General features: G+C 50.1%; 1 protein-coding gene across 1 annotated transcript in view; it reads left to right on the top strand.

The window, feature by feature from the left end:
* Nucleotides 1–15,766, top strand: part of LGR6 (leucine rich repeat containing G protein-coupled receptor 6) — a 150,988-nt gene that overhangs the window by 116,506 nt on the left and 18,716 nt on the right. The window contains 5 exon segments of the mRNA XM_054803854.1: nt 10,191–10,259; nt 11,758–11,829; nt 13,033–13,104; nt 14,260–14,328; nt 15,289–15,360. Of these exon segments, the coding sequence (XP_054659829.1) occupies nt 10,191–10,259; nt 11,758–11,829; nt 13,033–13,104; nt 14,260–14,328; nt 15,289–15,360 (354 nt within the window).

The raw sequence follows: 15,766 nt of genomic DNA, 5'->3' as shown, positions 1-15,766 counted from the left end.
ATCAATCTTTAACAATGTGGAGAGAAGGGGGTGGGGGGGGGATTAGATTATACCTGCTCCATAGCATACGCCTGATAAGTAGGGATGTTTATGGAAAAGTTGATGTAAAGAGAAGTCAACTGCAGCCAGGAGCATCACTGCAATGACAGAGGTTGATCATTGGAAACATTCAGACCTTGTACTGGGGACTGGGGGCACAGCACTAGGGGAGAGAGGGCTGTGTTTTCAGAGGAGCAGCAAGGAAAAAATGCCATCCAAAGGCTTGCATGGTGCTAATACAGGAGCCAAGTTCCCCACCGCCATGTGAGGGCACATGGGGGGGATCCCTGGGACATGAATTTCCACAGTGACACTGGTCTTGTGCCCAGGTTTCTTCCTTACTGCCTTCGCCTGGAAAGCTGGCAGGTGTCCTAAGGTCCTTGAGCTTTTCAGCCAGTCTGACTGCAATCTAAAGACTGAGGAATAATTGTCTCATGCCTTGTAGTGCTTGACTTTGATCTCATCAGATAGGTTGTGATAATGCTGAACTTAGCCCTCTGCTTCCTTGAAATACAAATGTTTCATGGATCAGACCTGGAGGGGAAGGTGAATGCATAAAGTACCTCCAGATGGCCAAGCCCTGAGTCACTGATCTCTGCAGGGTGAAGGGATGGAAGGGATAGGTGACCTGAAATTATGCAGCCAAATATATAGAGATAGAGATAGAGATAGAGATAGAGATAGAGATAGAGATAGAGATAGAGATAGAGATAGAGATAATGTATGCGTGTGTGTACTGCACTTCGCAGATAGCCATGGGAGATAATTATGGAAGCTGAATTTCAGAGCTGGTGCCCAAGTCCTAGCTCCAACCACCAGCACACATAAACCATCGTTTAGCATTTCCTCACTTGACTGGTGTTGGGGAGCCCTCAGCATTGCTGGTGTGCCCATGGCAGAGCAGGGCAGACCCTAGACAGCAAGCAGAAAGTACAGCTGAAGGGGTGGAGAGGATCTTCCCACGTCTTCCACCAAAACAGTGGTACCTCACTGAAAACACCCCTGGGCTGGGAGCTCTGCTTTGAAAGTGGTTTTTCTCCCATCAGGACTGTTTTGCCCAAGCAGGGAGAGGAGGTGCGTGGTCCTGAGTGCTGGCTGCCACACACACACAGCAAGGAGACCCGCTGAGGCAAGTCCTTAGGGCCCCTGGTACGGGGCAGGCAAGTGACAGCAGCAGCTCCACAGGTCCACGCTGTCCCATGGCTCTCGGGCACAGGTGGGCTGGCAGCACTGAGCAGCACCCCAGCATGGGTACGTGCAGGTCCCCCATCACAAAGGCCACCATGTATCCCCCAGTGCCTGCTCAGGGCTCAGTTTTGAGCTGCTGAGGCAGAGAGAAATGCAAAAGCAAGAGCTATGGCCTTTCCAGTGGTCCTGTCCATAGACGTGGCCGAGTCCCCTGTACAAATGGAGCATGGGCTGAACTGAAAATGGGGACCAGGGCTCCTCGGTGCCCTGACACACGCAGCCAGACAAGACCCTGACATTGGCAGAGAGTGAAAATGTGTCTCGGCAGCGTCCTGTCTCCCAGCTCCGCAGCAGGGCTAAGGTGGCTCCTGGGGCAGAGGCAGAGATGGGAAGAGAACGGCTGCTCCTCAGCACCAGCCCAAAATGCTGAAGGCCTTCAGGCTATGACCAAAATAGCAATGATCTGCCCCAAAAGTGCTGATCCTCTGACTGTTCGGGCATCTCCGGCCCATCTTTGACACAGACGTGATGGGGAAGCAGTTCAGAGAGGCCCCGCAGCCCTCGCCCATCCCCTCTGCCTGAGATGACCCCGCTGCTTCCTATCTCTCTGACTTCCCTCCCCATCCACATCCCTGCCAGCTCCTCTGCTCGTCAGACAAAGGAGATAAATCACTTGGAAAGAGAAAATCTCCATTAATTTAAAAACCTATTAATTTATTTTTAAAAAATAGCGCTAATAAATTAAAAACGTCTCCCAGAAGGGCTGAATCCAAAACCCTCTGGCTCCAGGCGTTTTATCTGCCTAACCTTGTCTCACAGGAAATGCCCTTACCACAGGCTTTCACAGCGCGCTGCCCTATTATCCGGGTAATTAGTCAAGTCTGTAAATGCAGAGCAGAACTGGAACCTACCGACTCCTCCAGAGAGTTGGATTTTCTTTGGGAGAAAAAAAAAAAGAAAATTAATATAAAGTACACCTCAGGCAATGAAGGCAGGAAGAAGGAAATGGGAAATATCTCTACCACAGCTCATACAAAGGCTTTTTAACCCTTTTAGGGCCAGGCAGGCTTTGCTGTTCTCCTGGAAAACTGTCTGCCAAGTGCTACCTTGCTCCTCAAGTGGCATTTGTCTCCATCAGCATGTTTAGTTTGAAACCTTTTGTGCAGTCTCTTGATGCTAATCCCAGTCTGTGCAATTCTGAAAGTAGCTGATGGTTTTGACTCCTCCAAGGATGTCCTGTGTGCTGTGCTGAGCTGCCCTGTTCCTTCCTCGGCATCCTGATGCTCCAGCCCTGCTGTGTGTCATCGTGGGTCCCTGGGCAGATCATCAGAGGCAGCGTGGCTCTGCGGTCCCACCTGCCCTGCCAGAGAAGGGAGGGGACTTCAGCAGAGGCTTGGGTACCCAGATTCAGGGGATGGAGAAAGGAAGGGGCAGGTGGCTTTTATGAAAGAGAGACCACAACTCAGGGCATGGTCGCATGGGTCCCTGTGTCTGGTCCAAGAACAGAGCTATAGAGTTCATTGCCTGCTCTGATTGTCATGTAAATGGAAGGTGACTTCTCCAAACAAAGCAAGCCACCTGTCAAACTGAATTGGCACATGCACGAAGCACTGTCTGGGAACGTGGGGACCAGACGCTTCCCTCCTTTGGTCTCCTTGGGCCAACTGGTCCCAGTTTGCTGCATCTTCTCCCCCCAAGAGCAGAAGCCTGGACGGCCAGAAATGAGTCCTCACAGATGCAGCTCAGACTGAAGCAGCCAGGTACCTTCCAACTGGGCTCTGAGCTTTGGCCCAACATGACCCTAAGCAGACATGATATTTTGCAAGATTATAAAGAAAAAAGACAGGAAGTGAAGGCAGTTGAGATGAAAAGGTAGTTCTGGAGCCACTGCATTTTTCAATGGGTAATGGCTCCACTGTAAGGTTCACCTCCTTCGCAGGACTCTGCCTGTTCTCCCTTTGCCCACCAAATCCTCACACCACCCCTTTTGCACCCTGCCAGCTCTCCAGCCTGGATCTCCACTCCCTGGAGCTGCTGATCTTGCAGTGACAGACAGCATTGAGTCTCTCCAAATCTCCAGCCCCCCAAGACTCCAGACGTGCTTGCTGTGACCTGTCAGGCATCCCCAACTCCTCTGGCTCCTTGGGCTTCATTTTGCTCAAAGCCTTCCCCTCAGACACAGACGCTTTCACAGAGCAGCTGAGCGAGAGCAGCTGCCTGTGCAAGAGCAGGGAAGCCTCTGCCTCCAGAAACGTGTGAGAGTGAATTGATTGCCTGTGAAAAGGAAGAACAGACGCTGCAGGCAGCAGAAATGGCAGAAGAGGCAAGCTGCGGGCATGTTTTCACCATGGCTGTGCTGATGCACAGAAGCTCTGCCCCCACCCCATGCTCCCTCCTTCCAGCAGCAGCACGCTGCAGGGGGCCGATCACCAGCAACTTGTGCACCTTGGGGGGTAGGTAGAGGTCCCCAGCTTCCTTCCCGCAGTTCAGAAACGCTCTGCTGTAGACCAGGCTTCCTAGAGCCTGCCTTCTTGCCCTGCCTGGCAAAGTACAACCGCCTTCTCTGTGCCTCCCCTGCCTGAGTCATCAGCTCCGTGGTTATTGTCTGTGCATCCCAGCGACTGAGGTCCCCACTGCTCTGCTTTGCGGTCAGCTCCTTTTGTGTCTTGTAAATGATATGTGCATGGCAGCGCCTGTGCTCCCAGGACCCCCCACGAGATCCTGTTCTCAAAGGCTTATTTCAACCTTGTTAAATAAATCAAACGGAATTGAAAACATATTTAATCTGGTACCTTCGTCAGTTAGAGAACAGACAGAAATACTGGTTGGAACAGACACATTCTGGGCACTGCTGTGTTTTTAAATGGAGAACAGAGCTATGCAAGGAAGGATCGGTGGCTGCAGGCGTACAAGGCATGACCTACACACAGGTCCCCCCTGCCCCAGCAATAGACCTTTCAGTGCCACATACACCTTGTAAAATGGTGCAGCACCGTGTAAGTGAGAGGCTGGGATGTTTCCAGGCCAGGCTGTCAGAATGAATGCTTGTGCAGAGGTTGCTGCTTGCTCCTGGCAGAAATCAGGTCCCGTTAGTACCTGACAACCTTCCCGCGGTGTGGGGACCCATCTCTGCTCCTTTGGGACACCCATGAACTCTGTCGCACTCCATCACAGCCTGGCTTCTCCTTATAATTTGCCAGAAATGAGCCTTTCTAGGACCTGATTAATCTCCCAAATTAAAACATTGACCCTATCAGATGAATCCCATGATAGGTCATTTCTCTCTCCTGCGCACACTTGAGCGTCCCCCTCCTGCACGTCTCCATTTAGGGGCTGGGCACACAGCTCCAGGCTGGCTGGAGTCAGACATGTACCCCGGGTATTTGTGCATGCCCCTCCCCTCCTTTCACTTATTACAGGCACTTGCTGCATTTCGTCATCCAGATCGTGCTGGGGAAGGGCATGCACTCACCACACATGTTAGTTGCTACCAGGAGAGCAGGGTTTATGTTGCTGCTACGCAACAGAAATATGGCACCTAATGGCACAGTTACTTTTCATACTCTGGACTAACCAAGCAGCTCTTCCCAACTCAAGCTCAACCACAAGCCATGACCTTGATACAAGGCATCTGGGTAAAGCTGGCTGGTGCTGGGCAAGAGGTCAAGCTACATGGTCACGACGGGCCCCTTGGGCTTTCAGACTACCAATTAAATCATTTCTAGTGCTTGATTTGGCCACAGTCACCAGCACAACTAGCAGCAGTGGTAATTACATTTACTGGCAGCTTGATTAGATGCCAGCACAGGACAGGTGGAAATGCAAGTCCTTATCGGAGGCTGCACAAAGTCTCCCTCCAGGGCAGTAACATCTCGAACTACACTGGGACTGAAATAGTCAGCAAATGTCCCATCTCCAGCTTCTAATCATACTGCATCTTCAGGTTTATTAGCTGCAAATTTGTGGTGTTTTGTGGCTTATGGAAGAATTTATAGTACTATATAATTTTTTTTGGCTTCCTGTGTGGAACCACTAATAGTCCCTAACAGGCAGAAAATTGACCTGAGACTCTTTCCCCTCCTTCTCTCCTTTTGGCCCAACTGAAGATATTAATAGTTCCAGGCTGCATGTTGTCAGCTTCAAATCACCCTGGCAGTTAAGGCCCAAAATAACTGTGCCTTTGATGTCAATTTACTTTTATTTCTAAATAAACAACAGGGTTGGTTAAGATCTTCCAAATACGAAGCTATAGGCTCAGTCTAGAAATAACAACAATGGAAAGCCAGCCAGTTCATTCTGTCTTGGGCAGACCAGGTGACCTTTAAGAGGCTTTCGTTTTAACTAGACAAACAGACAAGGCTCCTTTCAATATCCCACTGTGATGCCTGGAGCTGGTAACTTGGAGCCCAGCTAAGGAAAGGGATTTTTATAGTCATTTCTCTTGCACATCATTTCTGAACCTGGGTGATTTTGCTTCCAAAAGTTCTTGATAATGAGTAAAACTCTCTTCTTTATGCCATGCCCATTCTTCCTTTTTCTGCTATGAGGTTTTCTTATTCTTTTGGCATAGCCATGGCCATGGTGTGTTGGCATCCTTCCACCAGGTAATGCTGGCATTGCGTCCGCTTTCCCAGGTGTGCCAAAAAGGGCAGCACCTCACAGCCGGGAGACCCCATATGTAGTGTGCAAAGCCTTGGGGCCAACCCCAGAGCTGAGGCAGCTGAGACCCCAGCAGCGCCAGGTCCAGCTCCCTCGGGCCAAGAGGCCTCCCTGGCCAGCCCCACGGCCACCACAGCCCATGTGCCACAGCAGCGCAGTGGGGATAGTGTCACCTGGCAGCAAGTTTGGCTTTTTGCAGCTTTCCCCACATCGTCCCAAAGCTGGAAGCAGTGGGAAAGTGTGAGAGTGTGGAGATGGGACCAGCAAAGCATTGCCCAAGCACCTCAGATAAAGCAGGGAGAGAAAGGTGTTTACTACGGCACATCCATGCCCTGTATCCACCTATCCCTTGGAAAGGGTTTGTAAATGATGTACAGTTCACTGACAGGCTCAGTGGAGGAAATTTTGTTGCCATTGAAGTCAAAATGCAAAATCCTCCCTGACCCACTGAGTCCAGGCACCTTCCCATCTGCCTTGACTCTACACTGAGAAAGAAGCTCTGGAGATCCACCACCAGGCACACAGGCTGGGCCAGATTCATCATGGGAGAACAGGCAGAGAGAAGCAATGTCTGGGATGGATGGAGCTCTGCTGATATCAGACATCTGTGGAAAGACCCGAGGACTGAATTTCACTAAATGAGCAGAAACATCCCCACTGGCCCCCGCTGTGAGGCTGTTTCTGGGTCATTGCTTGAACCAGAGCCCAACTCAATTTCTGGGAAGGAAGGAGAAGGGAGAGGGAAGCCACCCTTGTGTCCTGGTTTGGGTCTGGGCTTCGGGGAGACCTGCCGCACTGCAGGGAAGAGATTACACCTGGGGACCATCTCAGGTACTGGCTTCTTCCAGCCTCCTCCAACCAGATGAACCCCCCAAATTGGCAGGGCTTGGCACAGGGCAGTGCTGGAGGCAAGTCAGGGCGGTGCGAGCAGCACACAGATCAACAGCAGTCAGCTGCAAGCATCACTCAGGGGAGCTGTTAACGAGCACAGTTGGGTTTGTTTTCCAGGAGGGAGGCTCACCTCACCGAAACCCAGGAAGCACCAGCAGGAGCGAGCACGGGCACGAGCGAGCACGGGCACATTGTCTCTCCTGAACAGGCTGGGGTTGCTGGCAGCCAGGCTGGAGCAGCATGACTACACCTGGTTGCATTTCCACTTTCCAACAAGCCCAGTATGTGCCAGCATTCAGAGATGGCTTTTTTACCCAGAGGGAGCTGCTGAACACAATGCTCTTTGTATCTGTCAAGTGCAGGGGGGAGGGAGGCACCGAGATGCTGCCAGGGCTGGGAAAGGTGTGTGTTCGCTCAGGAAGAACTGGTCCTGTACATACTTGCACATACACAGAGGTACAAACAAAATGTTCATCTGCTGATGAAAGACCAACCTGCCTGGAAGAGACACGGGCTGGAAAGGAAATGCATTTTTACAGAAAGACAGGAGCAAATATTACAGCACACTGAATTATTCCTTGTAAATAATATTGGTTACAGATCTAAGATCCCTTTTTCTGTTAGTGAATCACAGGTGAGCCAAGCCTCCTCTCTGTTGGGCAATATTTTCCATCTGTCGGCTGCTCACAGACACGTTGGGTATCGCTGGGGAGAAACTCAACCCCACACCATTGCACAGAGCTTCCCCCAGCATCGGTGACATGACGGTGGTGGGCTGAGTGTCATCTGGGGACAGGGCTCATAGTGCCTCTCTTCCAGGGTCGGTCCCTGGGCATCATGCAGGCTCATCCCAGCCTCCAGTTTGGGGTACAAGGGAGGGAAGTGGCACAGGCAGACACCCGGCCTTGAGTGACCTCTGGAGCTTCCTGCACTGCTGTGCAACCTCGCTGTAACCTTGGAAAGTCACCGCAGGGTGAGACTTTTAAAGGTATTAAGCACCTTACATGCAGATAGAGATTTGGGACTGTCAGTCAACTTAGGCTGCTAATGCCCCCTGATTTCATTCAGTGCAGTGATCTGAAGGGTAATGGGATTTGACTGATGCTTTCAAAATGCCCAGCGGTGTCCCATCTGCACTTCTAATTGCTTGTTCTGTTTGGAAATCCACTCTTGTGCCTCCCTGAGCTTCTGTGAAGGGATGTGCATTGTAAAAGTCCTGCCCTGTCTTCCCCCACGTAACAGAGCCTGTATAATGTGAGGCGCTCGGCCATGACAGTGATGGATGCCTGACAGGTACCATCAACGGAAACTGGCTAAGAGCATCCAAGCAGCTGATTATGAGCTACGTGCGCCTTGCAAAGAGCAAGGCGTGTGAGCAGTCATGTGTTGGGCTATTTATTCTTAAACAGATCATTTGGGGCTCAAGCAGAGAAGACTGGGAAAAATCAGTGATGTGCTTGGACCCAGATGAGAACTGAGAGTGTCAGAGCAAGGTCTTTAGGAGATGCAGAGCTCTCATATCCAATAGATGTGAGCTGGTGTGAGGAGGGAACGCATCGCTCCTGTTTCACTCCTGGGCCCTAGGGATGCGTGCAGCAGCTTCGCGTGTGCCAGGACTCTGCCGCTGCATTGCAGGTTGGACGCGGCGGGGAGGCAGAGCTTGTGGTCTTGTCACCAGCTCCTCTCCTGCTGATTGCCAGCACTGGCAATTATTAGAGTGTGTGAACCCTTTACAGACCTTGCGAGGTAGGTCCTACAGGAGCAGGATTCGTTTGCTCAAATTCATACAGGTAGCGTGGGCAGCCAGACTCCCTCAGTAAGTGGAGGAGAGAAAACAGCCCTTGGTGCAGGGAGACAAACCCTGCCATAGCAGGACCTGTCGCATCCCCCGGGCTGCAAAGGGAATCCAGCAACAAGGTCTGATATGGACCTTGTCAGGGCTACACAAGACAAAATCCACCCATGACAACCTCATTCCATGTTTTTCTTCTGGTTTTTGTCCCCTGTCTTATAATTCCCTGATAAGTATTCCCTAGGACATAAAGTCATATAAGCCTGGAGTCCTGGAAGGTGCAAGGGAAGACCAATTTGGAGAGACTTTCTGGGTTGATTTACTGTGTAAATGCCTCCAGGGCAAAGCTGAGACGGTGCTGTGGAGTAATTCCCAAGCAGGGACACTGGTAAAAGAGAAGACTGTGTAAGGGAGAGGGGGGCCAAGAGAGATCATAACGTAATTACCATGCCTGCGCCCAGAGGATGAGAATTACAAGGTAATTGGACAGCAACTCATTGCTGTGTAAATGCACGGTTATTTCTGTTCCGTAAACCACAATCCAGGTTACATGGTAATTACTTTGAGGTCTATTAAGTGTAATTATACAGTAATCTCCAGGAGCCAGTAATTACCCTCATGTTCCAAAGTATCTACCACTTAAAACTTAGTGAGTTTCATGCAGGTAGGAAGCAGTCCCGTGGTTTTCAAACTTCAGTGTCTTGGTCTGTGGGATGGCCAGGATGGGGTCAAATGTTACCATTTCGGCTGGAACTCAAAGGAGAATGTTGGGCACGCTAGAGGAGTGCTACACATCTAAAGCCCAGCCAGTCTCCATGGGCCCCCTCCAGTCAAGAGCAGGATCAGTACCTTCAGAGGGCTGCTCCTCCCATGCTGCCAGCAGTGCTCCATAGCTCCAATAAATCATTTTCCAGAGGTACCAGCCCATCCTTGGAGAACAAATACAGCCCACAAGGTTTCGTTCAGGCTCAGATGTCTTTTCTGGTTGCCAAGTCAGGGCAGGTAAACTCTACACTTGTCATTATGACCAACATATTATATTTTACTTAATTTATTATACTGCAAATTAAACTTAATGCTCAGCAGTGTCAACACCTCCTGCACATCACTCCCACCTTTGGCTCACAGTTTCCAATGGGGGGTTCACCCCAACCGTCAGAAGGCCTAGGCCTTCCCATAGGCCACTCTTCCCACTGGTCCCAGTCACAGCATGTCCCAGCGGGAGGGAGATCTGGAGTCCCCAGGACAAGCACTGCAGGGCGAGGCGGGCCAGAGAAGCCCTTTCATGGGGCCCACAAAGCCCCTGGGGGTGAGTTCCTGGGAAGGATGTGAAGCAGCAGCACAGTCCAGCGCCAGGCATGGAGGGACTTGGGGGGAAGGAGTCCAGACGGCAGCAGCCATGGCTTGGACAGGCTCTCGCCTGACAGTGCTCCTAGCAGGGAGTATTCCTGCTGTAGGAATGTGTGAGATTTTGTTTCCAGGCAGTGGCTGGATCGGCACGGTAGGAAAAACCTGTCTCCCATGCTTAACAACCAAGTTTCCATGCCTTCAAAGCACAGATACACTCAGTTGAGTTCCTGCAGCAACATTAATGAATGTTTTTCCTTTCTCTGTCTTTCAGGGATCTAAACTACAATGAGCTGCTGGAATTCCCTGGGGCTATCAGGACGCTGGGCCGACTGCAGGAGCTGTGAGATTTTCTATTTATTCCTTTTCAAAAACATTCCCCAACAAAGAGTGACCAATAAAGCGTCATGTGTGCTCTGACTTGAGGAGAGCACTTGATCCAGGCCTTTCTTTTGTCTTTCCCAGCCCTCTCGGCCATGCACATAAAAGCAGTTTATCCTCTCAATTTCCATCAGCCCTAATCACCATCAGCCTCTGCACCACGGCTGGTGGAGGGGAGTGGGAGATTGCCCATCAGGCTTGGAACAGGTTCCTCCTGTAGCTCTTCATTCTCCTGTGGCATCTTAGGGACACAAAGTCCATGTGATCTCCAGCTATTTCTAATGTCCATTCCTGAGCTTGGGACCACAACCATGGAGTTATCTGTGTTACTGTGAGGCCATGGCTTCTGCAGGCCATATGCCACCTCCTCTGACGTGCAGAAACTGTTTGATCTCACTTTGGACAAATTTATAATAGGGAGTTACAAAAGTTTATGACCATTTTAGTGGCTAGCTCTCTCTTCTCTAACCGGTCAGCCTAGGAGACACTAAAAATGAGAAACCATCCCACTTAACACCCATGAAGGTAGAAGCCCCAAGATGGGGTCAAGTTGAGTTGATGTGGATCCACAGTTCCTGCGGACCCTAAGACTGTGTCACACTGGTGATAGGCTGGGGTGGGACAAGCACCAAGCTGCTTTGGTGCTTCTGGGAGGTTTGGAGTAAAAATCTGACACTGCTTTTTTTTTCTTTTAATGGAAGAATTCTCAGGAGATTTATCTGCTCAGACCAGACTCTTACATTTAAAATGAGAATCAGATCCTTAATCCACTTTGAGATGGCTTTTGAAATGCTCATCACTAAATAAGAGGCAAAATTAAAACAGCTATCCAACTAATCGGTCACACAGACTCTTCTGGGATTAAACAACTTGGGCATCACCCAGAGTCTGGTCTTGGTCCTGGACACAGGATCCCATGTCTACTGTTGGTGTACAGGAGGTCAGACTGGCCACAGAGTTCTCTTCTGCTGCAAAAGTTTGCTGACAGCAATTTTCTCAAGCTTAACCAAAAATATCACAGCTAGATCTACAAATACTTTAAAGTCACATGGGCCAATAATTCATGGTAGGCTGCACTCTGGATAACAGCTGTGGAGCTATAATGGAGACCATCCATAAAAATTGTAATTCCTGGAGGGTGTAAAATAAGAGTATTTTGTTTGCTCCTGTTTCCTGATCTGTAAAGTGTTAAACCTTAAGTCCTTGTATTCTTGGTGGGTTCAGTGGGTGACATGGAGCACCAACCTCTACACAGAGTAAATACAGCAGAATGAGGGCTTTGTCCTGCCAAAAGACAGACCTTCTTCACTTGCTGGGATGATGCTACAGCTGGAACAGAGCCTACACCTCCTATTTTATGTGTGTTTTGAAGGCGCTCTGCCTTTGAAAATGTTCAGGACAGAAGATATCTCCAAGCCTTTCTCATCCATTAATATCAAGATTTTTGTTTCTCCCAACAGGGGTTTTCATAACAACAACATCAAAGCTATTCCAGAGAACGCATTTGTTGGGAATCCCCTCCTCCAAACAATGTAAGAAAATTAATCAATGTTTCCTAAATCCTTATATCCCCCAGAAAGGGGCATTTCATTATGTCTTTGTTTGGGATTTCTGACAGTTGTCGGCATGACTGCAATTTGATGTTTGTTGTATATGGGCCAACGCAAGCTGAAATTAGCTCCTTCTCAGGTTTTTTGCCATGGGTTCTCCTTTCTCCACAGCTGAACTTTGCTGCAGTACAGGCTGATAACAATGAAGGAACAATATATGGGTGGTCTGCATGGAAATCTTGCTGTGCATAACAGGAATTTTTAAGCCCTGTTTGACATCTGCCTGTGTTTATTCCTCGTGTTTAGAAAAGCTGCTAGCCAGCTATAGCAGTAGCTATGTGTGTCGGGGAGCTGGGACACCGGATTATTATGTGTCTGCCCCAGACCCACGGACATAAAGTTCTGCAGATAAATACACCCAGTTGTCAGCTCATTTCCCCTCTGACCCAGGCACAAGTAGAGATTTTTGGACAGTTCTTCCCTGAACCACACTGGTATTGGAAATCATGGCAAGTGACAAAAGCTCTGCTTGGACAGTCTGGGACTTAAGTTATAGAAATACCAACACCTTGGAAAGCCATAGTGACGCTGGGTGAAAATAGTCACTGCTCCAGACAAAACAAACCAGCCTCATCTTCCTTGGGCACCATCCTTGGAGTGATGTGGGAGTGGGACACATCCAGAATACTCATGTCTCCATTGGATCTGCCTATCCAAAGGCTCTCACAGCCAGTGGGGAAAAAGTGCTTCTTGTAGGAGGTGATTCAACTCCTAAAACTGGTTGGATCCTAGAAGAGTTCATTTCTCTCTATTTTACAAGTAGGAAAGGTGTTGGTGCTGTGGATATGTAAGATCAGAGGAGGTGTTATCAAGCACGAGGTGTTTCTCAGCAGGGTTACAGCACTATAGCAGGCTTGAAAGAGGGCTTTGCGTCTTTCTAGCCTGCCTGGTTCAGCAGGACTCTAAATGGCCCTTTCAGAGTAACAGGAGACCTCAGTGATACCAATGTTCAGCCGAAACAGGCTAGTGTGAGAGTCTGGGGTTATCTGGAAAACAAGGGTTCCTCACAGGATAGCCAGGACCTCCTACATAGCTTACTACTAGTTGTTCCAAGGCTCTTGACCTGTAATAGCATCTTGTCTTCATGCACAGCAGAATCTGACCAGTTACTCATTTCCTTTGCAGCCATTTTTATGACAATCCCATCCAATTTGTTGGACAGTCTGCTTTCCAGTACTTGCCAAAGCTCCACACTCTGTAAGTTCACCAAGCACATCCTCAGAGAGGTAACACATGCAAGCTCCAAGCCCTGTGAGCTGGACACCTTAGTGGCCTTCTCCCTTCCCCTTTTCTAGAGCCCTTGTGCCAATAGAAGACCATGATGCCACTCTTCTGGCCAGCCCCAAAGGCAGTGAGCCAAGGAGTAGACACTGCAGATGTTTTCTGCTGAGGAAGAATAATTTTGAGAAGGGCATTTTGGAGGGAGCAACTCAATCCTCCTGCCCACCCAGCTAACAGGCACTGGAGTCTTCTAGGGCCTCCACAGCTGCATCAGCACCAGCAAAGACCACACTCACAAGTGCCACAACTTTTGCTGCATGCTGCTCAAGCAAACCCTGCACTGTTGTGTAGATGCCCAAACAAGGGCACAAGGACACTGAAGGCATCTGCCTTCCTCCATAAGATGGAGAAGTGGAGGAACACACGTCCCATAACGCCAATGCAATGGCACAAATAATCTTACTGGGCAGCCAGCAGTGACAGTGCTTCCTTCATATGTATGGCCCTAAGCCTGTTGCAGGGCCACCACCATGTGGTGGGCACCATCTAGACCACAACAGCTGCTCCACGTTGGCTGGCCTGGACTGGCTGTCTTTTCAGCTAACCTGTTGTGGCACAGCACTAAATATTGAGGCAGAGGCAACCTCAAAATCTCTGTTTATAAGCCTCACACAGCCTCTCACTGCAGGAACACACACTTAGGCAAATAACATAAATCCTTCAAATACTTGTGCATTCTTTAGATCCAAATGCATAGACTCGGGGAGGTTTGGGTGGAATACCCTGCTTACATTCCCCACAGTAATTGTTGGTGGTTTTTTATTTAATTTGGGTAGAGATCATGCCAAGAATGTCAGTGGTTGGGGGAGGGTCTGAGCTTGCCGAGTCTCTCTACACAGAAATGCCCAATTCTAGCTCACTGCGTCTGCATTACATGAGACGTCTCCTCCACCACCCAGCCAGCAGTGGCATGCTGATGAGAGGGGCACCTTTGGATCTGGGCCTCTGATCACCACACTTGGGTGTTGAGGAAGCCGATTTGCCACCATGGCTGATGGGTCTGGGACCTTGGGCAGCTGCACTTGCTTCTGGGTCCTCTGTCCACCTCACATTACCCTCATTTCTCTCTAGGTCGCTCAATGGTGCAACAGACATCAGAGAATTTCCAGACCTTAAAGGCACCACCAGCCTAGAAGTTTTGTGAGTGGCAACTCTCTCCTTTTTACCCTGCTATTTGTGCTCTTCCTCCTTCAAGGCGGTCCAGGCTGTTTCAGCGAGGACAACTTTCACAGTGCTGTGCAGTTGGTTGTCTTCAGCTCTGCCTCTCCCTGGTCATTCACCTCTCTGCTTCGTTTCACCCCTGTGGCTCCTGAAAGCAGCTTTCCTCTCTGTGAGTTGCTCTCTTGGTACTGTTGAGTGTGCTCCAATCTTTTTTTGATTTTTTTTTTTTCTTCCTTCCCTTCTGCGTCTGTAAAGGAACAAGCCTTTGGGTGCAGTGCTTCAGCGTGGTCTGCTGAGACCCAGTGTCTCTGCCTGTCCTAGGACCAGCACTGGCAGCACAGTGCAGTGCAGGAAACATCTGCCACCCAGGCTGGGGGCTCCTGGAACTGGTCTGGTCCCATCCTCACACCACCAGACCCAGGAAATCAGGAGCTTGGAGGACATGCTGTCCCACCCACAGCTCTCCTCTCTAGGGCACTGGTCCACGTGCTGTGCCCAAACTGGGAGCACGGCTGAGCACCCCAGCCCAGGAGTGTGACCTGGCCATGCCTTGCCTCAGAGACACACCACCCATCCCCCATACATGGGTTTCTGAAGCAGTTATGGCTCCAGGTGGATCACCGGTCTGGACAATGGGGAACTGGGACAGCAGAGCATGCCACGGAGGGCACTGCCACCTGCCCTCAACGTGGCCAAGGACAGCAGTGAATTCAGTACTCAGCAGTGTCCCAGAATTTCTTATAGGCACATTCACCTTTACCAGGTCCAGCAGCAGTGCCCGTTTCCAAGTCAGTTTTTGTTTCTCTCCAGATGTTTTGTTCTCCCATCAATATTGTCTCTCCTGCCACCATGTGGGACCAGTAGCTGGGCTTGTGGGTCACAGAGTCTGTGCCCTGGCTCTCAGTAACACTGTTTCTTCTCTCTCCTCCATTCCTCTAGGACCTTGACTCGGGCAGGCATCCATTTACTCCCCAGAGGGATGTGCCAGCAGCTGCCCAGCCTCCGAGTCCTGTGAGTAACACGTTTCTCTGTTCTGCTTGGTCTGTAGAAAAGTGCCATCAGAAACTGGCTCTCCCTAGCTTAGGGAGGGGATCAGCTACAGAAAACCATCCTGTGATCTTTTCCATGTAGAAAACACCACCTTCTTAGGCACTACTTTGAGCTCTGCATGTTCTTCAACTTACTTGCTTCATCCCAGCGTGATGGTCTGGACTCAGGGCTGCAAGCAATAAGGCACATCCACATTTGCCTCCTCCTTGCTCTGCACCAGTGGCAACTGTCTGCCCCATGCAAGGAGGGTGCAAAGGGCAGTGGGTAAGAACAGCAGCAGCATTTCAGAGCTCCTACGCATACACAGCACAAAAGCCAGGGGTAAATCACATTCACACAACGCTCTGCCCCAGTGTTGGCTTACTGC

The sequence above is a fragment of the Grus americana genome, chromosome 25, assembly GCF_028858705.1.
Source record: "Grus americana isolate bGruAme1 chromosome 25, bGruAme1.mat, whole genome shotgun sequence".
Taxonomy (NCBI): domain Eukaryota; kingdom Metazoa; phylum Chordata; class Aves; order Gruiformes; family Gruidae; genus Grus; species Grus americana.
Note: the sequence above shows the minus strand (reverse complement) of the source record. Positions and strands in the feature narration are given on the sequence as shown.